Consider the following 26,088-nt stretch of genomic DNA (forward strand, 5'->3'; position numbering starts at 1 on the left):
GCGGCCGAGGGGCGCCGCAGCCGCCCCGAGCGCACGCCCCCGCGCCCCGCTCCGCGCCCCGCCGCAGCCGCAGCGCACCGAGGCGGGCTGGGGGGGGGGCGGGCGCGGCCCCCCCGCACCGCACCGCACCGCACCGCACCGCACCGCACCGCACCGCACCGCACCATGCTGGCCTGACCGCGGGGCGCGGGAGATCGATCCCCGAGCGCGGAGTCTGAATTAATCCGGGCAGCCGGCGCGGGGGGGCGGGGGCGGCGGTGGAGGAGGAGGAGGAGGAGGAGGAGGAGGAGGCGGCGGCGGCGGGGGGGTGGGGGAGGAAGGCAGCGAGCGAGCGGGCGAGGCAGCGGGCAGAGCCCGGCGGCCACCATGGAGCTGGCGATGGAGAACCTGGGCAGCCTGCACGGCGTCCCGCACTCGCAGCCCGCAGAGCTGCTGAGCCCGGCGCACGGGCGGCAGGGCTCGCACCGCAACCTGGTGCCGCACGCCCGGCCCGCCATGGTCTCGGGCATGGCCTCCATCCTGGAGGGGGGCGACTACCGCGCCGAGCACAGCCTGGCCGCCCCGCTGCACCCCGCCATGAGCATGTCCTGCGAGTCCCCCTCCGGCATGAGCCTGAGCAGCACCTACACCACGCTGACCCCCCTGCAGCACCTGCCGCCCATCTCCACCGTCTCGGAGAAGTTCCACCACCCGCACCACCACCACCACCACCACCACCCGCACCAGCGCCTGGCCGGCAACGTGAGCGGCAGCTTCACCCTCATGCGCGACGAGCGGAGCCTGGCCTCCATGGGCAACCTCTACAGCCACTACCCCAAGGACATGCCGGCCATGGGGCAGCCCCTCTCGCCGCTGCCCAACGGGCTGGGCAGCCTGCACAACGCCCAGCAGCCACTGGCCCCCTACGGCCCTGGGGGCCACTTGCCCAACGAGAAGATGCTCTCGCCCAACGGCTTCGACTCGCACGCCGCGATGCTGTCCCGGGGCGAGGAGCACCTGGCGCGGGGGCTGGCGGCGCCCAGCTCGGCCATGATGCCGCCGCTCAACGGGATGCACCCGCACGGCCACCCGCACGCCCAGCCCGGTGCCTCCCTCCTGGGCGAGCGGGAGCGCCAGGCCTCGGCCCCCCGGCTCCCAGCCCGGTGGCTCCGGGCAGGTGGAGGAGATCAACACCAAGGAGGTGGCTCAGCGGATCACGGCCGAGCTGAAGCGCTACAGCATCCCGCAGGCGATCTTCGCGCAGCGGATCTTGTGCCGCTCCCAGGGGACCCTCTCGGACCTGCTGCGGAACCCCAAGCCCTGGAGTAAGCTCAAGTCGGGCCGGGAGACGTTCCGGAGGATGTGGAAATGGTTGCAGGAGCCGGAATTTCAGAGGATGTCGGCGCTCAGGCTGGCAGGTAGGGCAGGGCACGGCGAGCTGCCGCGGCCGGCCGCCCCACGCCGCCGGGCGGGTGGTGCCGCGAACACGCGTGGGGACCCCTCGCTCGCGGGGAGCCGTCGCGGCCGGGGGCCGGGCCGGGTGTCACCGAGCCCATGTGAAGCCTTCGGAAGAGAGGGAAGGGAATTGTGTTTAAGGCGAATCCCCCCCACCCTGCCCTCCCCGGGCCTGCTCCTGCCAGCGGGAAATGAGGGATCCCGGGTGGCGGGAGCCCCCCGCCGCCCCCCGCCGCCCCTTCGGCCGCCCCTACCCCGGCGGCGATCTCCGCTCGGTCCCGCCCGCCGAGCCGGCCCCTCGTCCCCCGGGCGGACCCCGGAGAGCGGCGGGCAGCCCCCGGCCCACGCTCCCCGCCGCCCGTGGGTGCGGGCCGAGCCGCGGCCGCTCCCGGAGCTCCGCCGCCGCCCGTTCGGCGCCGCCGCTCGGTACCGGAGCCGCGCTCCGGGCGAGCCCCGGGCCGGCCGCTGCCCCTCGGGGGGTCGGGCCGGGAGGGGCGGGCAGCGCCGGGGCTGCGCTCCGCTCCCCGCGGGGGCACCGGCTGCGCTGGGGCGGGGGGAGCGGCCCCGGCCCCGGCCCCGGCCCCGGGGGTGGCCGCTGTCCCGCGGGTGCGGAGCGCAGCGCCGTTCCCCGCGGCCTCCCCAGCCGGGGCTGCCCGGCCCCGGGGCTCTGCGGGGAACCGCGGGTTCCTGCGCGGCCGCGCCGGGGCTGCGGGGGGCGGGCGGGGGTCGCGGCTCCGCGCTGCGCGGAGCGGCCGCGGGGGAACGGGCCGAGGGCGGGCGGAGGGCTCAGCGCCGACGGGGACGTCCCCGGCCCTGCCCGCCGCCCCCGGCCCCCGCAGCCGCCCCCGGCCCTGCCCGCCGCCCCCGACCCCCCCGGCCCCCGCAGCCGCCCCCTGCCCCCGCAGCCCCCGGCCCCCCCCTGCCCCCGGCTCCGCCGTGCCGGGGCTCCGCGGGGCCGAGAGCGGGCGGCCGTGGGGTAAAAAACGCGCGTGTATGATTTTTTTAATTTAATTTAATTTTATTTTATTTTTTTTAAAGAAATCCCAGCTCCCCGTGGGGCCGGGCAGAGTCCGGCCCGCCGGGCGCTCCGCACGGCGAGGAGCCCGACGTTATTTATGGAGGAGAGCAGCGTTCATATGTATTTAGTGTAATTCAGTTGCTCTTTAATTAGGGCAGGGTAGTGGCATCTTTTAGTTCCAGTCGATGCCCTATTGAAAAGCAGTTAATAGAATGCAAATTGTTCCTGGCTTTACAAGGTTCTGGTAAATAAAGATTTAAACACTGCCGCGATCGGCCGTTTAATGCCCCCGTCGTTCGGGCTAATTGAGCAGCGGGTGGCTGGTTTCTGACTCGCCAAAATTTGAAATAATAGCCACGATGGCGATGAGAAAAATGCGGCCGCGGCGGGGGGAGGCTCGGGGAGGTCCCTGCCCGCCGGCCCGGCCCGGGCTCTGCCCCCGCTGCGATCGCTCCGCTCCTCCCGCGGCCGCAGGGGAGGTTTATTCTCCCCCAAAATGGTTCTTATTCCCCAGCGCCGAGTTTTCCTCGGCCCCAGGGGCGCCTTGGAGGCGTTATTTACGGAAATTAAAGCTGCACATTTCCCGCGGACAGGGTTTAATTCTTTGCTTTCTGCGAAGACGGGGGAAAAAGAAAAAAAAAAAAAAAAGAAAAGACCAAACCACCACCAAAACAACAAACGAATGAACTCGCCATGAATTCGCCCGCGTTGCACCCCGGCTCCCCACGCGGGACCGGGCCGCGGCCGCCCCACGGGGATCGGCCGGGCCCCAGCCCGGGGGGGCACCGGGACGGGACCGCCCCCGCCTCCCGCGGCCCCCCCCGGCCCGGCCGCTTTGTCCGGCGCCGCTGCCGCCCCGCGGGGACCCGCTTTCGTTTCGCTCCTCCCGCCGTGGCGGCCGTGGGGCCGGTTCAGGCCCGCGGGCTCGGCCCCGGCCCCGCTGCCCCGGGTTACGTGGGCGGGGGGCGCGCCGGGGGGGGGCCGCTCCCGCCCGCCCCGATCGATGCAGGCGAATCCCCCCGACCCGGCCCGGGGCCGCGGCCCGGGCTGCTCGTCCCGTCGGGCCGCCCCGGGCGGGGGGGGCCGGGGGGCTGCGACCCCCCCGGCAAGCAGGGAAGGGACCCCTTCCCCGCCTGGGGAGCGATCGTTTTTTTTTTCCCTCCCAGTGCAAGCAAAAAAGAAAAAAAAAAAAAGGCTGTTCGACGGGGACGCGGCCGGGAGGAGGGCTGCTCCTGGCCTGATCCTGGCCCCGGTCCTGGCCCCGGTCCTGGCCCCGGTGCCGCCGGCCGCAGGAGCCCGCCCGATGGATCCCCCCGCGTGGGCGAATCGCGGATCAATGAACACGCCGGGCCCTGGGGATGGCGATCGCCGCTCTCCTGCTCTCCACCCCAGCCCCCTCCCGCCCCGGCCGCAGATGACCCATGAATTATTCAGCCGGGACCGGGGGGGCTGCAGCTCCCGCCCGCCTCGGGCTCCCTCCGGCTCCGCTCCCCCCGTGGGGGTCCGCAAAATAGTGGAGGTCCCACGGGGAAACATCTGGGCGGCAGCTGGCGGTGCCCGGCCCCTCGGGGCAGCCGTCACGGCCGCAGCACCCCCACCCCCGCTCCAGATGCAGCCCCCGCAAACTTCGTGACCCCCCCACGAGGTCTGCGAGGGCCCGTGGGTGGCGGGGAGCCCCCGTGGGTGGCGGGGAGCCCCCACCGCCACGCCGTCGGGGGTCCCTGCGCGGCGGAGCCGGGCTCCGAGCCCCCACTCGCGACACCCCCCGCCCGCCATCCCCCGTGTCCCGGGGGCGAAGGCGGCAGCGGCTTCGTTCCCGTGGGATGATGCGGGAGGCGGGGGCGCTCCCACGCTCCCATCCCCGCGTGTCCGCGGAGGGCGGTGGGCGCCCTCCCACCACGCGTGTCCCTGGGTGCCCTCCCACCACGCGTGTCCCTGGGTGCCCTCCCACCACGCGCGTCTGTGGGCGCGCTCCCCTCCTGTCGCAGCCCCCGCCGGTGGAAAGCCCCCTCCCCGCCACGGATTTATTCCGACACTCAGGACCGGGAAATTCGCTCGTGATTGTTTCAGGGGAGGGCCACAGCATCGCCGTGTCCCTGTCGCGACACGGCGACTGAGCTCGAACGAGCGCCCGGCTGACCCATCCTCGACACGCGTGTCTGTGCGGGAGTTTCCCCCGCCGGCGTGAAGCGGCCGGGCCGCGGGTGGGTGCGGGAGCGGCGCAAGGAGCGGGCTCCGCTGGCAGCCCCGGGGAGGCGGCGCGGTCCCGAGTGGGCCCCCGGCACCCGGCGGCGGCTGCTCCTGCCCACGGTGCTTGCCGTGGGGCGGAGCCGGGGGGTCGCGGCCGCGCTGCCCGTGGGAGCCCGTGGCCGGGGGAGACCCCCGGGCTGTGGCCAGGACGCCTGGGCAGCCCCCCGAGCCGGCCCGTCCCTGCTTCTTCCACATTTTCTTTTCCCTTTCCCTCTCTCATCCTTATTTTCCTTTTTGCTTCAGCCTCCCCCCCGCCCCGTTTTTCGTTCTCCTTTTTTCTTTTTTTGTTTTCGTTTTCTTTTCGTGTTTTATTTTATTTTCGTTTTTCCCTTTCCTTTTCATTTCTTCCTTTCCTTTTCGTTTCTTCCTTTCCTTTTCGTTTCTTCCTTTCCTTTTCGTCCTTTCCTTTCCTTTCCTTTCCTTTCCTTTCCTTTCCTTTCCTTTCCTTTCCTTTCCTTTCCTTTCCTTTCCTTTCCTTTCCTTTCCTTTCCTTTCCTTTCCTTTCCTTTCCTTTCCTTTCCTTTCCTTTCCTTTCCTTTCCTTTCCTTTCCTTTCCTTTCCTTTCCTTTCCTCCTTTTGTCTTCCTTTCTTCGTCTTCCTTCTTTCGTCTTCCTTCTTTCGTTTTCTTTCTTTCTTTCTTTCTTTCTTTCTTTCTTTCTTTTCTTTCTTTCTTTCTTTCTCACTCTGTCGTCTTGTCTTCTTTTCTTTTCTTTTCTTTTCTTTTCTTTTCTTTTCTTTTCTTTTCTTTTCTTTTCTTTTCTTTTCTTTTCTTTTCTTTTCTTTTCTTTTCTTTTCCTTTCTTTTCTTTTCCTTTATTTTCTTTTCTTCCTTTCTTTTTTCTTCCCTCTCCTCCCCGGGCTTTCTCCCCAACAAGCAAATCGCCGCCGCAGCGGGAACCGTTGTTATCCAAAAAAACCCCCAAACCACCCCAAAACTGCAAGCACGATGGCGGGACTGGGCCAAGGCAAATGCCCGGGAGGTTTGGCAATGCCAATAATTAACGCCGCTAATTAATGCTGCGAACACAGAATTGCCAGAATCAGGGACAAGATCGCGCCGCGTAAAAACTCGGGAAATTTGGGGTTTTTTTTTTTTTCACGAGTTTTGTTTTAATTTCAGCCTCTTCCAAACGACTTTGGCCCAACGACGGCTCCTCCCCGCCGGCTCCGGGAGACCCCGGCCCGGGAGAGCGGCGGAAAATCGCGGGCGGTTTCGCTGCTTTCGATCCGCGCGTGTCCGGGGGCGGCGGGGAAGCGCGGCGCGGCCGCGGGGGGAGGCGTAGGTTGGCGGGCGGGTTCCTTCGCCGCCGTGAAATGGGGGAAAACGAGAATTTGGGGGGGCAGGCGCCCAGCACCTCCCCCCCGGCGCGGGAGAGCTGCCCACCCAGGGAAGTGCAGAGAAAGCGAGAAAGCGAAAAAAGGTCCCGTTTTCCCCCTTGGGGAAAAAAAAAAAAAAAAAGTGGGTTTTCTTTTCCTTAAATTTCTCTTTTTTTTTTTTTCTGAAATTATTACTGTTTTATTTTAGGTATCTTTTTAGCGCGTTAATAACAGGCAACTTTCTCCGCCGGCGCGGAGCCGCCCGCCGGGGCCGCCACCGCCGGGGCCGCCGGATCCGCGGGGGGGGCTGCACCGCGCCCCGTCCCGCACCGCGCCCCGCACCGCGCCCCGCACCCCGCTCCGTGTCCCGCTCCGTGTCCCGCACCCCGCTCCGTGTCCTGCTCCGCGCCCCGCACCCCGCTCCGTGTCCCGCTCCGTGTCCCACTCCGTGTCCCGCTCCGCGCCCCGCACCCCGCTCCGTGTCCCGCTCCATGTCCCGCACCCCGCTCCGCACCCCACACCCCGCTCCGCGCCCCGCACCCCGCTCCGTGTCCCGCACCGTGTCCCGCACTGCACTCCGTGTCCCGCACCCCGCTCCATGTCCCGCACCCCGCTCCGCACCCCGCACCCCGCTCTGCGCTCCGCACCCCTCTCCGTGTCCCGCACCGTGTCCCGCACTGCACTCCGTGTCCCGCACCCCGCTCCATGTCCCGCACCGAGCCCAGCCCCGCACCGCGCCCCCGCACCCTGCCCCGCCCCGCCCCGAGCCCTGCCCCGCACCGACCCCAGCCCTGCCCCGCACCGCCCCGCACCCTGCCCTGCCCCGCACCCTGCCCTGCCCCGCACCGCGCCCTTATCAGCGCGGCGGGGCCGCCCCGCTCCGCCCGCGGCTGTTTTCCTGTTCGCTCCTAATCTGCGCCTCGGCAGGGGCCCATAAACCTCCCGCCGGTTAAATATTAAATCAGGTCCCCCCCGCCCTCCCCCCGCAGGACACAACCCCCCCTCCCTGCGGGGCGGCAGCTCCGGGCACAGCCCCCCCGTGCCCGTGGGCTCCTGCTCCCGCAAACGCCGCCCCCCAAATCCCCCCCGGGCTCCGCTCCCGGGAGGGACCCCCCAACCCCGCAGCAGAGCCAGCGCCGCCTGCCCGACCCGGGGCCTTTCTTGCCGCCTCCTCATTTTTGGGTGCACATTTTGGGTGGGGTTTTGTTGTTTGTTTTTTCTGTTGTTTTTTTTTTTTCCTGGGCGTACAACGTGGGGGTGATATTTTTTTTTTTTTCTCTGTCCTGTCAATCGCCACTGAAACCATAAGGGAGAGATAACAGAGAAGAGAAAACTCTCGGAGTGACCTTTGAATCAATTTGAAAAACCTCATTTAACTGATAAGTCTTGAAAGGCCCAGAACTAATTTGAAAATACATCTATTAAAATCTCATTGCCGCTGCCTGGGAGCTGCCGGGAAGGGTGTGCGAGGCGACTTCCCAGGGTCGGGGGAGCCGGGAGAGCAGGTTTAAGCCCTGGTCAACAAAGAGATTGCAGAGCCGCCTGCAAAATGATGGGGTTTAAACCAGGAGAGAAAATAAGAATATTAAAAGAAAATCGTTCTTTCTTCCCCAGCTGGTGAGGAAAGGGGAGATTTACAGCATTTTCCTGCCATAACCAGGCACGGAGTCTGGGATCGCAGACAGAATATTGGATTTTTTTTTTTTTTTTTCCCTCCAGAAAACAAATCCAATATTTTCTCATTCTGCTCAGATGCGGTTGCAGGGCCGGGAGCCTGTGCCTCTGGGTGGGGGCAGCTCTGCCCCCCAGCAGCGGCCGCGGGGGAGCCTCTGCCTGCGCTCCCCGTCGCAGGGGGTTCTGCCCAGCTTCCTCGGTGCCAAAACCGGGGACAAACGCAGGGTCTGCCAGAGAGGAGGAAGAGGAGGGATGGTGAAGGCAGGAGGAGAGCAGAGCCAGGGCCCGGGCGCCTGTTTTCCTGCCCGGGGCTCATCCCACCCTGCCCGGGCACGGCACCTCGCCTCCCCCGGCATCCCTCCAGCACCACCAGAAATCCCCTACGGAAACCTCCTGTGCACGCGGGTCTCCTTGTGCGAAGCCTTCGCAGGGCTCGTGGCAGGGTGGCGATGGCCGATGCGCGACACCAACAAAAAAATAAGAGGAAAAATTAAAAAAAAAACCAAAACCACCAGAGCCTGGCACGAAGAGGCTGGGGCTTTGCAGCTCGGTGGGGATTCGAAGACCCGCCGTGTCCTCCTGCTCCAGACCTCGGGGTGCGGTTTGCGACGCTGCTGCCTTAGGATGGGCTGCGTTTCCCGCGGGAATCGCTGCCTCGGCAGAAGCCGGACCGGTCACCTCCCAGCCCAGCACCTTGTTGGCTGGTGGGGAAGGGTTTCCCCCCTTGCCGCCTGATTCCCTGAGGTTTCTCGGAAAGGCTCGGGCAGAGGGAGCGCGGCACCCCAAGTGCTGATGGAGACATCAGGCAGCTTTGCCCTGCCCTACCCCCTGCATCCACGCACCCGCGCGGCTCTGCCCCAGCGCCCTTTTCGGAGCCGAGCTGCCGTGAGGAGCACAAATCCTCAGCTCAGCATCGAGCTGAGGCTGGCTCTGTGCGTCCGTCCGCCTGCGATGTGCTCTTGGCCGTCGCTCTCCACCCGCGCCGCACCAGCGGCAGCGCAGAGAGTCTGGGGTCAGCCCCTGGCTCTGAAAACTGGTGGAAAAGGGGAGCTGGAGCAAAAAATTTTCTCCTCCAGCCCATCCGCCCTCAGCCGAAAGCAATGCTGCGTGGGTGCAATGGGAGCGATGCAGGGCTGCGCCGGGGCGGCGAGGGGCCGGCGAGCAGCCGGCAGCGGGTTTCAGCAGCCGAGCGCGTTTATTCCTGGCTCCGCGCAGGACTGTGGCCACCGAGTGGCAAGATTTTGCCGATTAAAAAAAAATTTAAAAATCTCGTTAATACCTTGAATGATATAGAGCATCTCCAGCAAGATTTAAACCAAGGCGGGGTTGGGCAGGCAAAAGAGATGATGGATTTTTAAAACGCTGGGGTTGTTAAGAAAGAGCAAAACAAAAAGGCAAGCTGGATTCTCTGTTGCTGGAAGGAGGGGCCAGGACATTTGAAAAATAAAGACCCAATATTAAAATCGAGACACATTTGCATGGACATGGTTGGGATTTCCAGAATGACCTTAATAACTCTCTCTTAACGTGTGTACGTATTCCTTAGGGATATGCACCGTTGCTCTAAGTCCCGGGGGTTCCTGCAGTGCAGTGCGAGGAGGTCCAGGAATGATTTAAAAGGGATTCGGTGGGGTTCAAGGTGTTTCACGGGTGGTGCAGTTAAGGCACGGAGAAGGCAATGCTTTGCCGGAGCAAAAGCGGGGCCAGAGGTGCTGTATGGTGCGAGGACGTACACCCACTTACACCCACGTACACCCACATACAGCCATGTACACCCACGTACACCCACTTACACCCACGTACACCCATGTACAGCCATGTACACCCACTTACACCCACTGACACCCACGTACACCCACACCCATGTACAGCCATGTACACCCACGTACACCCACGTACAGCCATGTACACCCACATACACCCACGTACACCCATGTACAGCCATGTACACCCACTTACACCCACTGACACCCACGTACAGCCATGTACACCCACATACACCCACGTACACCCATGTACAGCCACGTACAGCCATGTACACCCACATACACCCACGTACACCCACGTACAGCCATGTACACCCACATACACCCACGTACACCCATGTACAGCCACGTACAGCCATGTACACCCACATACACCCACGTACACCCACGTACAGCCATGTACACCCACATACACCCACGTATACCCATGTACAGCCATGTACACCCACATACACCCACGTACACCCATGTACAGCCACGTACAGCCACGTACACCCACATACACCCACGTACAGCCATGTACACCCACATACACCCACGTACACCCACGTACACCCACGATGGGTGGGATGCAGGCAGAGGCGATGGGCTGAGAGGGGCAGGGCTGCAGCGAGGGTGGTCGTATTCCCTGGCCCCATCCCGCTGCGGGCACCAACTTTTTGTCCCCTCATTAGGGATCCGTGACGCTCCTTTCCTTCGCCTTCTCGTCCCTGGCGTTTTGCCTCCACGCTCTGCACCGCAGGACCTTGTCGCTCCAACCAAACCGTGCCCTGATTTCCTCTGGCATCATTTCGGAATGCAGGAGGACTCGGTGTCGCCGTGAGCTGAGTTCGGGGAGCTGGGGGGTGGAATTTGCTGCCTGGCCCCTAACCTGGGGAACGGCAGATGCCACCACCGCTGCCCTGCGTGGGGCAATGTCCCCGTCGGGAGACCTGGACCCGCCGTCCTGCCTCAGTTCTGTATCTCTGTGATCGTCCCTCTTCTTTTTCTCTTCCCAAACCCAAGGTATAGAACTCAACAAGAGGGAGTGACCCCTTTGGGGTCCGGGAAACCTCATCACCCCTGGCAGGCTGGAGGTGGCTCGGCTCTGCCCAGCCTGGGAGAAGGAGCCAGAAAATCCTCGTGCAGGAACCTGCCGAGGGGAAAGCAGGGGCTGGTTGTGGGAAGGCACTCGCTGGGACTGACTGTCATCTCCTTGCTTGCAGAGCAGCAAGGAAAACCCCGACATTTTGACCAAAAAAAAAAAAAAAAAAAAAAGAAAAGCAAATTGCGGCTTTTTCTGCTGCTGATGGCACGGGCAGCGGTAACCGACCCAGCTCAGGGGTTCGGCAGGAGGAGGCAGCGATGGGAGCAGGGGGCTGCTGGTCTCCCACCCACATCAGAGGAGAAGCGAGGTCTCCTGCTGTCAGCATGAGTCCAGGGAGCCCAAAATATTGGGGGCTGGCGGGCTGGGGGCATGCTGGGGGGGGCTTGGTGCGTGGCATGGCCCTGCAGGGCACAGCTGGGAACCCAATGCACCAGGTTTGGCTGTCAGACGCCCTAAAAAAACCCCAAAGCGGACCAAAATCAGGGGAAACACCTCATGCCAAAGTGATCTTCCAAGGGCTGTGAAGGTGATGGTCTCGCAGCGGTGCCGGGCACGGCCCTGGGAAGCCGGGAGCCATGGCAAGGCTGGCTCTGGCCGCCGGGAAACGTCCCAAAGCGTGGTCTCCCCTCCCCGCGTGACGTGCCACCGGCAGCCGAAGGGGCACGAGCTGCGGTTCGGCTGTGGCTTGACAGGTTGAGCACCCGCAAATCCCTCCGTGCCTCAGTTTCCCCACTCGTACGATGACAGTGCTTTTACAGAGCGTATGAAGACACCAGCGCTGGGTGATTAAAGCCGAGGAACTCGGTGATGCCGTGTAAAAGGCCAAACCTTTAAGCTGGAAGATGAGCTCCAGCGAGCGATACCCCTTTGTGGGAGTCACACTACCCTCGGCCGATAAAGAGCAGGTAATGAGCAAACTCTCTCCATTAGGGATAAAATTGCAAATGTATTGGGAGCTGCTGACGGGCGATGGTATCAGGGGCTGACAGAGATATCAACAGCTCTGCTCTGCCGCCGGCAAAGGCTGCTCCCACCACAGAGCATCGGAGACCCCGGCGCTCAGCGCCTGTCGCGGGGTCGGGGAGTGCAGCAGCGCGTGGCAATGACACCGGTGCCTGCCGGCAGCATCCCAACCCTTGCAATTTCTCCGGAGATCTGGCCCTACTCTGTATTGCTTCCCATCTTTTGAGCGTCCTTTTCTGCCCTGGACCTGGCACCCCCAGATAAGTTACAGCCCAGGGTGACGGATGGATCTCCGCTGGGTTTTGCTCAGTGGTTGCTCCGTGCACGGACCAGCATCCGGCCCAGTTCGGCTCCAACGCGACGCTTGAAAAAGTGCTGGGGTTGGTGCTGCAGCGGTTTGTGCCTCCAAAGCCCCCCCCAGAATGGGGGGGGGGGGGTCCCTTCTCCATTTGCCTCCCAAATCACAGGGGCTGAGGAGGAGGAGGGAGGGTGGGACAGCGGCACTGCGCTGCCGGGCTGCAAAGTCACCCGGAGGCACCCAGGGCTTCAGCAAGAGGCCTCTGGAAATGGATCCGTGGATCAACGCCCACCGGTAGTTCTCTTTTTGGGGCCAAACTTCAGGGTTTTGATGGCATTGCTCACGCGGAGGGCAGTGAACCCCTACGCTGATATTCCCAGGGGAGCTGATATTCCCAGGGGAGCTCCCGTACAGGGGAGCCACTCTGCCCGCACGCACGGGCAGCCAGCAGCGGGACCGCGCTTGATTTAGGGCATTTAATTCGCTTTCTGTCGCGCGTCTGTGGCGAGGTGGGCGTTCGCACGCACGTCTGCGTTGCAGCTGCTTTCAGTTTGGCTGGGTCAGAAATGGGGCAAAAGGAGGCGAGTGAAAGACGCGGCGAAGGGTGCGGGTGTCATCGGGTGTTTTGCGTGCCAAGAGAAAAAAAAGAAATTGAAAAATAAGTCATCCAAATCAGGGCTTTTATTTAAAATAACGCTGATTTCAAACCAACTTGCTTTTCCAAGAGAAAATTTGAAAGCATTTCCCCGAAACGGAAACATCCTTTTCCTCCCCAAATCGATGATACCCGGCCATTCCTCCACCTTCAACACCTCCAAGAAAAACCCAAATTATTTATTTGCTTTGATTTTTGGCACCGTCACGAGGCGGTTGCCCCACGGTGGGTGCCGGGGGATGGAGGAGGGTCGGTCCCGCTCTCTGCACGGGAAGATGCTGCTTCACCGGTCCAGCCCGGGGGTGCCATTACGGCACCGTCGTCTCCCCCGGAAAGGGGTCTCGGGGGGACATTTGGTGAACGGGGGGGCTCAGGCGTCCCCCCCGGGCTCCTGCGCGAGAGCTTTTCTAGTGGTGTTTGTGGCAGGTTTATGATTTCGCTCCAGCCCGCTCCTCTCGCCGTCGCCTGGGTGCTCCCGGAGGTGCCGGAGCCCAGCCCGGGCCCCGGGGTGCTGGCGGTGGGAGGGGGCGGCCCCCCGGGCAGCGGCACCGTCCCGGCAGAGCCCCCCGGCTCTTCCCGTTCTGCAAAACCGGGAGAAAAGAGGCGGGAGGGGAAAGGGGGACGGGAACGTGGGGAAAACAAAGGGGCTGGTGGCTGCTGGGCGCTGGGCTCGGACGGAGCTGGGACACCCGGCTGGGCTGCGCGTCCTCCTCGCCTTCCCGTCCCTTTTCTCTTTCTTCTCCTCATTTCCTTTCTCTTCTTTCCTTTCACTTTTCTTCTTTTTCTTTTTCTTTTTCTTCTTTTTCTCTTACTCTTTTTCTTTTTCTTCTTCTCTTTCTCTTTTTCTTCTCTTACTCTTTTTCTTTCTCTTTTTCTCTTTTTCATCTCTTTTTCTCTTCTTCTTCTTTTCCTCCTTCTCCTTCTCCTCCTTCTTCTTCTTTTTCTTATTCTTTTTCTCTTTTTCTTCTCCTTTTCCTTTTCTTTCCCTTTTCCTTCTTTTCCTCCTTTTTCTTTTTCTTCTTTTTCTTTTTCTTCTTTTTCTTTTTCTTCTTTTTCTTCTTTTTCTTTTTCTTTTTTCTTTTTCTTTTTCTTTTTCTTTTTCTTTTCCTTTTTCTTTTCCTTTTTCTTTTTCTTTTTCTTTTCCTTTTTCTTTTCCTTTTTCTTTTTCTTTTCCTTTTTCTTTTCCTTTTTCTTTTTCTTTTTCTTTTTCTTTTTCTTTTTCTTTTTCTTTTTCTTTTTCTTTTTCTTTTTCTTTTTCTTCTTTTTCTTTTTCTCTTACTCTTTTTCTTTTTCTTCTTCTCTTTCTCTTTTTCTTCTCTTACTCTTTTTCTTTCTTTTTCTTCTCTTTTTCTTCTCTTTTTCTCTTCTTCTTCTTCTTTTTCTTCTTCTCCTTCTCCTTTTTCTTCCTCTTATTCTTTTTCTTATTCTTTTTCTCTTTTTCTTCTCTTTTTCCTTTTCTTTCCCTTTTCCTTCTTTTCCTCCTTTTCCTTTTCTTCTTCCTTTTCTCTTTTCACTTTTCTTTCTTTTTTCCCCTTTTTCTTCTCCCTCCCCCCCTTTCCTCCTATCTTTCTCAGCCCATTTTGCCCCCCACAGCCCCTTTCCCATCCAGCAATGAAATCTGGCCAAGAGAAACCATTCCCTTTAACCCCCGCTCCAAACCCTCCTCCTCAAGCCGTGCCATTACCTTTCGTTCTCCCACTTTCGGGGAGAAGACCTGGGGACGGGCAGCTCAAGGGAACAACCCAGGGAATAACCCAGCTCCGTCGGGATTAATCCCCCGCTCCCGCAGCCCTTTTGCCTCCCTCCCCGCAAACCTGCCCGCGAGCTCCCCGCCAGTCACGTAGCCATCAAACTGATGTGCCAGCAATATCCAACACGCAGTTAAAGCCACTCGTGGGAGTTTCAATAAAATCGACCGGGCAGGATCAATGGGCTGCGCCGGCCCCAGCCCCATCCCTGCACACTGGGGCTGGGGGGGCAGGAAAAATACCCAGGGCTGTGAAATGGGGCGGTGGAAGGGGGGGCACTGATTACAAATCCATCCCATACTTGCCGTGATTAATTGCTGCTTTACCAGAAGGAACAGCTCTGCGTGGGGGTCATTTTTAAAGGTAACGTTGTGGGGGAGGTTTCTCTGCCGTGTTCGGACAGGAGGAAGCAAAAGCCCGTTTTCTGCGGGAGTTTCCCTCCCGGCGGGACAGGGTTGGAGAGGGCAGGGAGCAGGACCCGGGGGCAGCGACAGCGGGCACAGCCCAGGCTGGGAATTGAGAGTTGGGAAGGGCCCTCCCCAGCCGCTCGGGAGCATCCCCGGCTGCTTTGCAGCCATGGCGGGATGCTGAACCCCGGTCAGCTGGGATCGCCGGTGTCCCGGTGCCCGGAGCCTGTGCTGGAGCTGGCCAAGCTCCCAGCCAGGGAATCGCTTGATGCTCGGTCACCCGGCGGGGCCCAGGTTTCTGGCTGCTCCTCACCCTAAAACCCCTCCCAGGAGCTGCTGCCTGCGCCCGAGCAGCCCCTTCACCCCACGCCAGCGGCGAGGGTGTCCGGCCAGATCCGTGCGTCAATCCCGGTGCTCGGGGGTCTCGGTCCCTGCCCTCCCCGGAGGTGCCCGGCTCGAATTAAAACATCATCCATCGTTACAGCGGCAGCGCGTAATCCCTGGCAGATCAGTGCAATTACTCTGGGAAATACCTTGGGAGCTGAACTAATAACGCCGGAGCGGTGTATTAACAGTCACTGGCTTAGCGCCGGCCGCAGCCGCGCCAGCCCCACATGTGTGGGGGGACGGGCTGGGCTGCCCCAGGGGGCAGCGGGTTCCCTGGGGGTGGGTGGTTGTGGGGCCAGGGTGGGGGGTGATGGGGCGGCGATGATGGCCTGTGGGGCAGCTGTGGGGCTGTTTGTGGGGCAGCGATGGGGCGGTGATGGGGCAGCGATGGGGCGGTGATGGGGCAGCTGTAGGGCAGTGATGGGGTAGCCGTGGGGCAGGGATGGAGCGCTGATGGGGCAGCCGTGGGGCAGGGATGGGGCAGCCGGGGCAGGGATGGGGCAGCCGTGGGGCAGGGATGGGGCAGTGATGGAGCAGTGATGGAGCAGTGATGGGGCAGCCGTGGGGCAGGGATGGGGCAGCCAGGGCAGTGATGGGGCAGCCGTGGGGCAGGGATGGGGCAGCCGTGGGGCAGGGATGGGGCAGCCGTGGGGCAGGGATGGGGCAGTGATGGGGCAGCCGTGGGGCAGGGATGGGGCAGCCGTGGGGCAGCCGTGGGGCAGGCGGAGGTTCCCCGCCCCGCAGCCGCGCCCGGAGGCGCCATTCCCGCGGCTCCCGGGACTGCCTGGCCCCGTCCTCCCCCCCCCCGGGACGCGGGTGGACCGCTCCGGCCCGGCGCGCCCCGTGTGTGCGAGGCGGCTGGAGCGGCCCATCGCGCTGAGCGGGGGGGGGTCGGGAACGGCTCATCTCCCCCCTGGCGGGGGGCGGCTGCAACGCGCCATTGGGCAGCGGCGGGGGGGCGGGGCGAGCTGTGCCGCTGCCCCGCCCCCGGGGGGAAATGCGCCCGTCCCTCCGCGGGGGGGCGCCAGCGCGGCGGGGACGGCCCATCGTGTCTGCGGGGGAGGGGGGGGGGCGGAATAAACCATTCCCCGCCGTGCGGGGGGCACCGGGCGGCACCAGCGCTCCAAAATGGCGGCGGGCGGTGGGGTGGGCCTCGCCGGGCGACGGCGGCTGCGGGGCCACCCCGGGCCTCGGTGGCTGCCGGGGCCTTGGGGCCGGGAGTCCCCTGTGCTCCGCCTCGGCCCCGCCGCCCTCGCGGCCCAGCCCGCAGGCAGGTGCGGCTGAGCGGGCTGCGCCCAGGCCGCGGGTGAGGGGGGCCCGGCATCGCCGCGGGCCTGGGCCGGCCTGGTGGGGAACTTGCCCCAGGGGCCCAGGCAGGAGGCCCCCACGGCGTCTGAGCGGCTGCCCTGTGTCACCCGCCCGCTCCTGAGCAGGCCCCGGCTCGCCCTGAGCGGCAAAATGGGGCGCTGGGCCCCGCCGTTGTCCCCGGACCCCTCCTCGGTGTGTGGTGACCGGCCTGGGCACGTGCCACCCGTGCTGGCTGCAGCCGCGCGACGTGGACGGCTTCGTGCTGGGTGCGAATAGCCGGGGAATTGGGTTACACTCGGGGCTGGGCTGTGGCACCCGTCAAGGTCAGGCTGTAAATTGCCTTCAGAGCACCAAGGCCTTCCGGGGTGGGGCGCGGTGGCAGGGAAGGGCTCAAATGTGGAAGCTGCCTTCCGCGCTGTGCTGCTGGAGCTAAGGGATCACCTGAGAGCAACCAGTGTCCCCGCTTGGGCCCTCCCGCCTGCCTTCAGAGGGTCCCAAACCCTGGCGAAGCAAACCTTGAACACCCAAACCTGGAGGACTGCAGATTTTCCTGTTTTTCACAGCACCGCAGAGCGAGAAAGCCAGCAGCCATCCATGAATTGACTCGGCCAAACCCTAAGGGAGCTTCCCATCTCACACCCGATAAATCCACCTGAGACCAGATTTAATCAGGAAATGCAAAAAACTGTCAAGTTTTTTCCCCCCACTGCTTTTCCCCTCTCTCCAGCAAATGGTCCTTGGCTGATAACGGCTCTGGGCTGTCTCTGGACACCCTCTCTCCACCAAGAGCAGCTCGGGAGCAACGTGCGCTCTGGTGAAATACACTTTATTGATTGCTGAATTTGTTTATCGTCCCCACTTAGAGAGCCAGATCTGAGAGCTGCTGAAGGCAGCAGGAGTTTGGCAGGAGGAGCCCGACAGGAACGGGCTGATGACAGTCACTGAGCAGTAGCCCGTGCTGATGCCAAAGGGAGATCCTTGCTGCTCCGTTCCTGTGCAAAGGAGCAAAGGTGGAGGTGGCCTGCGTGGGACCCACAGCTGCTCCTTGGGGAGAGGCTCCTTGTCCAGCGTTACTTGGTTCTCCCTGTCATTGTGGCATGAGTCGAACCCCAAACTCCCTTTTTCCCCCCGGATTCTGCAGCTGGGACTCTTGTGCCAAAGCTGAGCACAGGCAAGTGTCGCTGACTCCAAAGAAAACTTATTTCAGGGGTTGGAGGGTCTCCAGGCGCTCCCCCCGAACCATCCCTGCATCCTCCCTCTCTCCCAGAAGGCGACGACCTTCCCCCGCCGCTGCCATCCCTCTCGGCGCTGCCGGCTTCTGCCTGCCGCGCTGCCTGACTCCAGCACTTCATTAGCACCAATTTGCTCTCATCACACTAAGTGGCAATGACTCAGGAGAAGAGTAAGGAGAAAGGAGCAGCCGGGAGGACTCCCAGGGCACCTCTGCCCAGCCCTGCCTCACGCCAGGTCCGGTCCCGGGCTGTGCTGGCAGCACGAGCGCTGAGCAGCTTGTGATGGCAGCGGTCTCCACGGGGACAATAAGAAGCAGCCGACCCTAGTCCAAAAAAAGGCCTAGAAAGGGAGGAAACGGGACAAATGGGGAAAGCGACTTTGCCAGCAGACGTGATGGCAGAGCTGGGGGCTGAGCCCAGTTCGCCTGGGTGCTGGGGAGAGTGGAGCAGGGTGCCAGGTCTCCCTTTACGAAAGTCTCCAGAAAAGCAAGTGAAAAATCAAACCTCTGCAGGAAGGAAATGCTTTTAACAACAAACCCACATTTTAAAGTCATCTGAAACTGTTTATTTGTGTCCATGAGAGGAGTCTGATGCAGCCGACTCAGCCCAGGGCTGTCTCTGCCGGGGCCAGTAGCAGCTTACAGGACAAGAATAAAAATAGGGTAAAGGTGGAGGGATGGAGCCAAGCACACCTGCAGCCACCACAGCTTCTTGGTGTTCCTTCAGCTGCCCTCAGACCAAACTCATCAGCTTCAGCACTGGAAAAGGTGAAAATGCCATGCCGTGAAAACACAGACAAAGCTTGAGAAGTGCAGGAGAGGCAAAGCAGGCGTCCCACGGGGCTGGCATTGCCGCTCCGCTGTACGTTTGGGTGGCTCTCCTGGTCTCCTCCAGCCTCTGCCGGACCCGGCCGAAACCCCCTCTCAGGAGGGGCCTTCGTCACCCAAGCAGAGGACCGAGGCCTTGTGCTTTGCCTTGTCCCTTCCCTCCGCCCGCCAACCTGCGCTGCTCTGAAAGCCCCCGGGCTGCTGGGGAACGGGCCGGGGACATGGGTGCGGGCGGCTGGTGAAGCCTCGCAGCCCCAAATGGGTCGATCGGAGCTGCTCACTGGAACGAGTCACTGAAACCCTTCACAAGGAAAGGAAAATGCACCTAGCAACGCAGAGGCGAGCGCTTTGTCTCATCTCATCTCCTCATTTGCAGCTTTCAGAGGAAGATTTAATTTGCTGGGCTCGGGGAAGCGGCTCACCCTGCAGCGCGCTGGCTGCATACCAATGACCGGGGGCTCTCCCCGGGTCTCGGGATTCATCCTCCGGCGGCTCCCAGGGACGCCAGCGGGGAAGCCTGTCCCCACCGAGGCAGGGACACATGGCGCAGGGACACGCGCCGGGCCGGGAGCTCTGGCTGGACCGTGTGACTCCAACCCAGCAGGACTGCGAGGCTGCAGCTCTGCAGACGCATCGCAGCTCCCAGCCGCAAATCTCAGGCTCTGGATGGTCTCTGACGCACGGTTTTCCAAGCCTGCGGGTTTCTAGAGCGGGGCAGTTTTTACTGCAGCGTGGTTCAAAGCTTTCAGATGCTGCGGGACCCCAGCGGTCAAAATCCCTGCAGGTTTTGGAGCCCAGAAGGTTTGGTTTTTTTATTGTGTGCTGCTGAAGTCTGTTGGATTGCAGAGTTGCAGGGTGGCATTTGCAGGAATGGGCAGCGCGTGGCTGGCTCTGCCCCGGCAGTTGTGTGGTTGACACTGCATCCCCTTTGCCCATGTGTTCGCTAGTTTTTGGAATGAAATGAGGTTTCAGCAAAAAAAAGGCAAAAAGAAAGTTGGGGTTTGGTTTTTGAGCACTCTTTCTTCCTGCATTGTACACTGCTGACTCTCCCATCAGCACTGAGTCTTCCCAGCTAGAGAGGACCTGAATTTCCCCTGGAGAAATTCTCCCTATTTGTGAGAAATCTTTTTGGGCTCTTCCTACAATGTAAAGAAAAGTCAAACAAACCTCTTGCAATTCCTAAGTTGCTCCAGTTCTGAGCATCCTGGCCGGTCCAACTGTGGACCAAAGGATTTTTGTTTTGCAGATGAAGCCCCCTGATCTCTGGTCCAGACTCTGCTCCAGCTTTGGGGGAGCAGATGCCGTGAGGTTAATTCAACTCAGGATCAGACACCGCTCTGCTGGCGGAGGCGCTGGGCTCATCCCAGTTTGCTCAGAGCTGCGGTTCCCCAAACCTTCCAGAATATCAGGGCAGGGTCTGAACCAGTAACACCCATTGCACAACCCTACACCAGCCCCCCCTCTGTGAAAGAGGCTGAGATCCCTCTGCCCTTTCAAGGAGAGGGGGAAACTGAGGCAGCCCAGGGGCTGACCCATCTTGAAGGCATGGAGGGAAGCCAGCTTTGCTCAGGGCCATTTCCCACCTGGTGCCCACCAGCGAAGAGTCTGTCCTACCTCTGCACCGAAGAAACCTGTCCCAACATGGCCAACCAGGCCCAGGTGCCCCCTCTCCATCCCTTCCTTCACCTCCCTTTGAGCCCCTAAACGCTCCTGGTCCCCTTGCACCGCTGCGAGCCGATTTGACAGGGAGAAAAAGAGAAAAGCTGGTGGGTTTTTTTTTCCCCTAACCTCGCTTACAGCCAGCATGCTGGCTCTGAAAGCCCCTGGCTGTCTTTTGTGATTTCAACAAATCACCAGCACTTAAGCAAAGTGGGCAGAAAATTACAGGTTGTATTGCAAGTGAATGGAGAGGGAGAGCACGCTGGGGCTGAGAAAACAGAGGTTTGCGGGTATAATAGAGAAACCAGTGTCTGGCAGGCTGTGGAAGCCTGCAAAGCCATCAGGTATTAGTTAAATGCTTCGCGGAGTTCACGCTGCGAGGCATAATCGCAGCTTCTGAACAGCAGCCGTTTGATTGTCTCTATTATGTCCCTTTAGAAATGATTTGAGAGATATTTTGCTTTGAGCTGTCAAGGTTAAGTCAAGGAAAACGCGCTCCCTCTGACATAAGTCTCCGGGGAGGCAGAAACCCTCAGCAGAAATCCTCCGGGGGAGGCAGGTGGGATGCCTCTGCTTTCAGAGGCCTTTCCTCCTGCTTTTCGCCCCAAGGTTCCTCCTTGCCTTTGCTCCCTGTGGTTTTTCTGCAGCCAGGTGATCTACCTTAGGGGTGAAATACTGCTAGGGTTGTGTGCCCGGTGTCCAGGAGGAAGGGGCTCCGTGCAGTCACCCCATCCCGCTGCGGCTGGCATTCCTTCCTTGTCACTCCTGCACTTGGCTCGTTTCAGCCGAGCCTGGCTGAGCTGCGGAGGTCTCAGAGGTGCAGGTGGTGTGAAATGAGCTGGGGAGAGACGGCGAGAGGAAAGACCTCCATTGTGGGTGAGCTCAACCCCTTACTGGCCACCGGAGCATCCCCCCTGGCCACGGGGGACCCCGGTCCTTCTCTCCCACTGTTGGCCCTGGTACCGCCAGGGTCTCCTGTGCCCCAGGAGGAGTGGGGAGCAGGACAAGCCAGGGAATAAATCCCGTGCTTTGAGCAATTGCTGGGGAGATAACACAGAGGCAGGGGTGGAAGCGCCCTGAAGCGTGTCCCCATCCCCACCAACTGCGGCCGGGCCCAAAGACCCCGGAGGGATGTGACCAAAGAACAGCGTTAAGCCAAGGGCGAGTCGTTTGGGTCTTGGGACTTGGAAAAAAGGGATTTTGAAGCACAAAGAAAAACCCTCATCCTATGCTGGCCTGGGTGGGAGTCAGAGCCGTACCCCCGGCTGCCCCCCGTCCCCGGCTCCCACCGCCAGCCTGCCTGGGAAAGCAGCACCTGGGGGATGGGGAATAGGAAAAAGATCCTCCGTTGGGGGGTTGATGGCCGCCGTAAATAGATCTGACCAGCGTCACTATTGATTTCTGTTGTGCGGAGCTGTAATTAGATTGAACTGGGGAAGAGGGGTGTTGGGCTGCGTCAGCAGAAAAAGAAATTAATAAATAAACAAACGAGCACAGGAAATGTGGGATGTGTCCGCTGCCGGCGTCGCAGGCCAAAAATAACAAGGGGTGTCAAGGGGTGCAGAGCAGGGTGTCACCCCTGTCTGAGCAATACTCGGCACCGGTTTGAACGCTGGATCACAGTTTTACCAGCAAGACCCCGACGGTTAACGTTTGCCTCGGAGCTTCGAGTTATTAATGGGCGACTAGTTTGTAACGATTACTCCTAAAAATTGAAGCGGGGGGTGGGGATGCGAGGTTGGAAAGCTGAAATGCTGGGTCCCAGGCTGGCTGTCCAGCACCGCTGGTGCGAATGGGTGCCAGCAGGCAGGAGAGCAAGAGGACAACCTGGATCTCAGTGGCTTTGCTTGGGTTACGGCTGGCTCAGCACATCACCCTGCACGTCCCGTGGGGGCATGGCTGTATTTGCACATACCTACACACGCTTGTAGGTGCCTGGTGTGCACGTGGGAGAGAGATGTGTAAGTGTAAGATGTGTAAGGCGTAAGTGCCATCCACGCAGAGCAAAAGCCGTGCTCACAGGGAGCGTGCGAGGTGCCCACCGTCGGTACGAGGTCCCACCCGCGCCACTGGCACGGGACCGGAGCCGAGCATGCCGGGGGGACGCCGGGAGGGTGCGTGGTGGGCGGGCGAGGGGTCCGGCAGGGCGAAGACGTGCTGCTCTGAATGTGCACGTGCGGTGTGGGGGGGGACTTTTTCTGTTTGTTTGGTTTGGGGGGGAGTTTGGGGGGGTCTTTTTTTTTTTTTTTTAATTCATGTCTGGAAAAAAGTCAAATTTTCTATAAAGGCTTTTTTTTGTTTGTTCTTTTTGCAAGCATCTGATGGTCATAGGGTAGGTTTCCACTAAAACATTCTCTGCTGGCTGTTTGAGTAAGGTACCCCTGGGACAGGATCCCCCGGCACCACCACTGCCCCTTGTCCCTGAGGATGGTGGTTTGCAGCCAAACCTGCCTGGGGGGGAGAAGGGGAGGGGAAGGTTCTCCACTAACCGTCTTTACCAGAGACGGCTGATTTTGACTGAGTGTGGTTGGTTGTGCCAAGCTTGGTGCCTCCTGTCCCCTGCCCCAGCGGGAGCAGAACCGAAGGCTCCCACCACCCGCATGGGGACGGGGCGAGGACCGAGGCTAACAAGGCTAAATTTGTTGGATAAATTACCTGCTTCACTGAGCTCTAGATCTCCCCAGCTTTGGGTGGAAGGGGTGGATATCATCCTTCTCTGTTAGTTCAAGGTCATGTAAAGAGGACTTGTAGTGCAGGCCAGCACTGAAAAATCAGAGGAAGACCTTCCTTGTTCTCTAATGAGGACAAAGTGACTTCAAACACCCCCCTGTTACTCCTAGGCTACATGGCTACCTACCCTTTTACTCAGCCTGGCCGTGGGGTGCGTTTTGTATAGCAGGCAGGTAGTTAGCCTGAAGGGAACACCTGTCCCGTGGACCCAAGATGCTGTCCCATCGTGGCAGTAGTGGCTTTCAGCCTTGGCCTCTGGCCCCTCCAAGGTCTGTGCACCAAAGAGGCTCCTGGAAGTGCCTGAGAGAAGCAAGTTGAAGCCTGTCATCCAGCAACGTTCTGACAGCAAATGTCTCAAAGGACCTGTGCCATCCCTGCAAAATCCTTTGGAAGATCCAAACCAAGAAACCCCAAAGGCTGAAAACTGCTGCTATTTGGGGCAAGAGCGGGGCTTTCCTCAGAAAGTCTTTCGCCTACAGTTTCCTAACTCTTTTCTGAGCTTTCCAGGAGGAAACAGTGTGTCCCCAGCCTTGGAGGGCCAGATCCGTGCCCTGCCTTGCCCATGGGCCTCTCGCACTCTGCAGTGCCTGCACGTGTCTGGCCAAGTCCTGACCCGGCGAAGCTCAAGAAGAAGCTTGAGCACCCTGATCTAACCTCAACAGATTCGAGGTCATCCCCACTTTGAGTAGGAACTGGACCAGCAACCTCCACCAGCCTCAGTTATTCGATAATTTTCTAGAAAAATATCATAGCAAAAGGCTCCTTTTCTCACCCCTTCCACCAACAGCGTGCCTAATATTCCTGCAATTAAAATTCATATATTTACCAAAAGGTGCATACTTGCCTCCCCCCCTCCCTTGCACACAGCGTGGCGGTGTCAGGGGGGTTTTCCTGGCTTCCCACAGCCCGTCCCCGTGTGACAGCACCTCTGTCCTGACCTACCGCTCAGGCCAAATCTGTTGGGAAGGCTTTTAATTCGGTGCTGGCTCAAGCTGACACGTGCCACAGAATCCAGTAGCAAAGGCACGCAGGGGAGACTGAATTCCTGGATTTTCGGGTGGCTCAGGCTCTTCTCCAGCCTCCAAAGGCAGGAAAACCCCTTCCCAGAGCAGGTGGAACCAGGAATGGTCCTTCCAGGCTGTCTGCTGTGGGATGTGGTGGCTGCACACTGGCCTTTTCACGGTGTGCCTGTCCCTGTCTGTTCCTTGCCTTTCAGAGGTGGCAGCTGGACGTGATGGCCAGGAGACACCAGTTCCCTGAGTCCTCCAGCGAGGTCCACAGAGGTGATGAGGAAGCAAGGGAGACCACACCAGAGTGCAGAGAGGGAGGGAGGCTGATGGATGACCCCCAAAACTTAGGGACAGAGCAGGTCCCAATAGCCAGGCTGTGGGAGCAGAGTCAGCCCAGGAGTTTCCTTGGTCTCTAGTCCCAGGGTCAGCTGGAGATGCTGAGACTTGGGCTTTTCCTGGGCATCTGAAGAGGTGATGGGCTTCACCCAGGCTTTTCGCATACTGATGTCGCAAGAGGCTGTCGTCCCATCTCAGCAGACGCTCAGGAGGCACAGGGAGGAAGAGGAGGGAGGTAGCCTAGGGAGTGGTGGGCAACAAGCCAGCAGGTTTACTGGAGGGAAGGGCCTGGTTTTTGGGAGGCAGCCAGGCAACCTGCAAGCGGGCCAGGGTGGTGAGCACCAATTAATGGCCCTATTCTCTCTTTTGAACATCTAGCTTGCAAACGCAAAGAGCAAGAGCAGCAGAAAGACAGGAGCCTGCAGCCCAAGAAGCAGCGGCTGGTCTTCACGGACCTCCAGCGCCGCACCCTGATCGCCATCTTCAAGGAGAACAAGCGCCCATCCAAGGAGATGCAGATGACCATCTCGCAGCAGCTGGGCTTGGAGCTAAACACCGTCAGCAACTTCTTCATGAATGCCCGCCGGCGGTGTATGAACCGCTGGCAGGAGGAGCCAGGCACCAACCCCGGAGTCCCCTCTTCTTCTACAAGCACTTTCTCCAAAGCATGATGTCCCCCAGACCTCCCTGCCCCTTCCCGGACATCCTCCTCATGACAAAGCCAACCCCAGACTCACACGCGTGCCCCGAGCCGACCGGGGTGGGTGCTTTTGGATGCTGCGGGTCCATCAGCCTCCCAAACCCTCAGCCGGGTGTTACCCCTGGACGTGGGCCTTGTGCCACATCCTGCTGCCATGTCCTCCCAGCTCGTGGAGCAGGGAAAGGGTTTGCAGCCAGGTCAGCTCTGTCCCCAGGAGGGCTCGGAGGAAACCCCTGTGGAGCGAGGGATGATGTGGAATGGAGGGAGAGGGGAAGGTGCTGTTTGGAAGCATCCCTGGTCCTCAGGGACCGCAGAACCTTGTCCTCACCTGCCCACCAGAGTCTCTGGGGAGAGGGGCACCCCCTGACCCCCCCACCAACCTCGATCTCTGCCACAGCCACCCTTACGGCTCCCACGGTGGAGGAGTAAAGGTGGGGGAGGTACAAGAAATGGAGTCATGGGGCTGGGCTCTGGCACAACCCCACCAAACCAGGGCCAAAGCCCCCGTGGTTCCAAGGGGGACGAGCAGGGAAAATGCTCCCCGTGTGCCCAGAGGGTGACCCCAGGCTCCTGCCAGGGCTCTGGCTGCTGAAGCTTTTTCCCCCCGGAGGTGCGGTGGGGTTCCCCAAGCAGCCAGACCCTCTCTGCCATTGGCACACGGGCGTTTCTCTCCCTTGAAGGTTTTGAAAACCTCGTTGAGGGCATCCCTGCAGCCCCAGTCTCCTCCTCCACGGGCATCTTCCTCCGACCCTACCCCCCCCCCCCCCGACACCCCCAAGAGCACCCACGTCCCCCAGCCCCCCACGCACACACGCACCCTGACCCGCGAGAGCACCCATCCCCGGATCCCTCCCAGAGAAACTCCACAGCAAAGGAGACGCCCTCGCTGTGGCCGTCCGCCTCCGCGCGCCCGAGCATCCCCCAGCGCCGCGGCTGGAGGGGGACCACGGCTGCACCGCGTCGCCTGGCGCCCAAGCAGGTCAAAGAAGCACATTTTAGCTACAGAAATCGGGTATTTAAAAATAATAATTGTTTGAAACGAGACGGGAGGAGAGACTTGGAGCGAAGGATCTGATCTTTCCTGGTGACTGGCTCCACCATTCACCGCTGGATTTCTGGTTCACTTTTCGGTTGAGGAATGGACTCAGACAAAGCAGATTTGTTGGCTTTGTGTCTCGCCCCATCCACCCCTCGACACACACTATTGCCCCCTCCCATGCCCCCTCTTCATCTCTGTTACCAAAGAAATTACAAAACCAAAAACCCAACAACAAAAAAATTCC

At 60.7% G+C, this 26,088-nt stretch overlaps 1 protein-coding gene across 1 annotated transcript; it reads left to right on the forward strand.

Moving 5' to 3' along the window:
* Positions 1-366: 366 nt before the first annotated feature.
* ONECUT3 (one cut homeobox 3) lies at positions 367-24,776 on the forward strand. The gene is made up of 3 exons (XM_075723743.1): positions 367-1,070; positions 1,117-1,397; positions 24,484-24,776. The coding sequence occupies exons 1-3, from the start codon at positions 367-369 to the stop codon at positions 24,774-24,776; spliced, it is 1,278 nt and encodes a 425-aa protein (XP_075579858.1).
* Positions 24,777-26,088: the final 1,312 nt, after the last annotated feature.

The sequence above is a fragment of the Pelecanus crispus genome, chromosome 20 (genome assembly GCF_030463565.1).
Source record: "Pelecanus crispus isolate bPelCri1 chromosome 20, bPelCri1.pri, whole genome shotgun sequence".
Classification (NCBI taxonomy): domain Eukaryota; kingdom Metazoa; phylum Chordata; class Aves; order Pelecaniformes; family Pelecanidae; genus Pelecanus; species Pelecanus crispus.

What these genes read in the sequence shown, in the direction of transcription:
- ONECUT3 (XM_075723743.1), top strand. Translation starts at nt 367, where the DNA reads ATGGAGCTGGCGATGGAGAACCTGGGCAGCCTGCACGGCGTCCCGCAC. An exon ending in ATGCACCCGCACGGCCACCC is followed by an intron (nt 1,071 to 1,116) that starts GCACGCCCAGCC and finishes CGGGAGCGCCAG; the next exon opens with GCCTCGGCCCCCCGGCTCCC. An exon ending in GTCGGCGCTCAGGCTGGCAG is followed by an intron (nt 1,398 to 24,483) that starts GTAGGGCAGGGC and finishes TTGAACATCTAG; the next exon opens with CTTGCAAACGCAAAGAGCAA.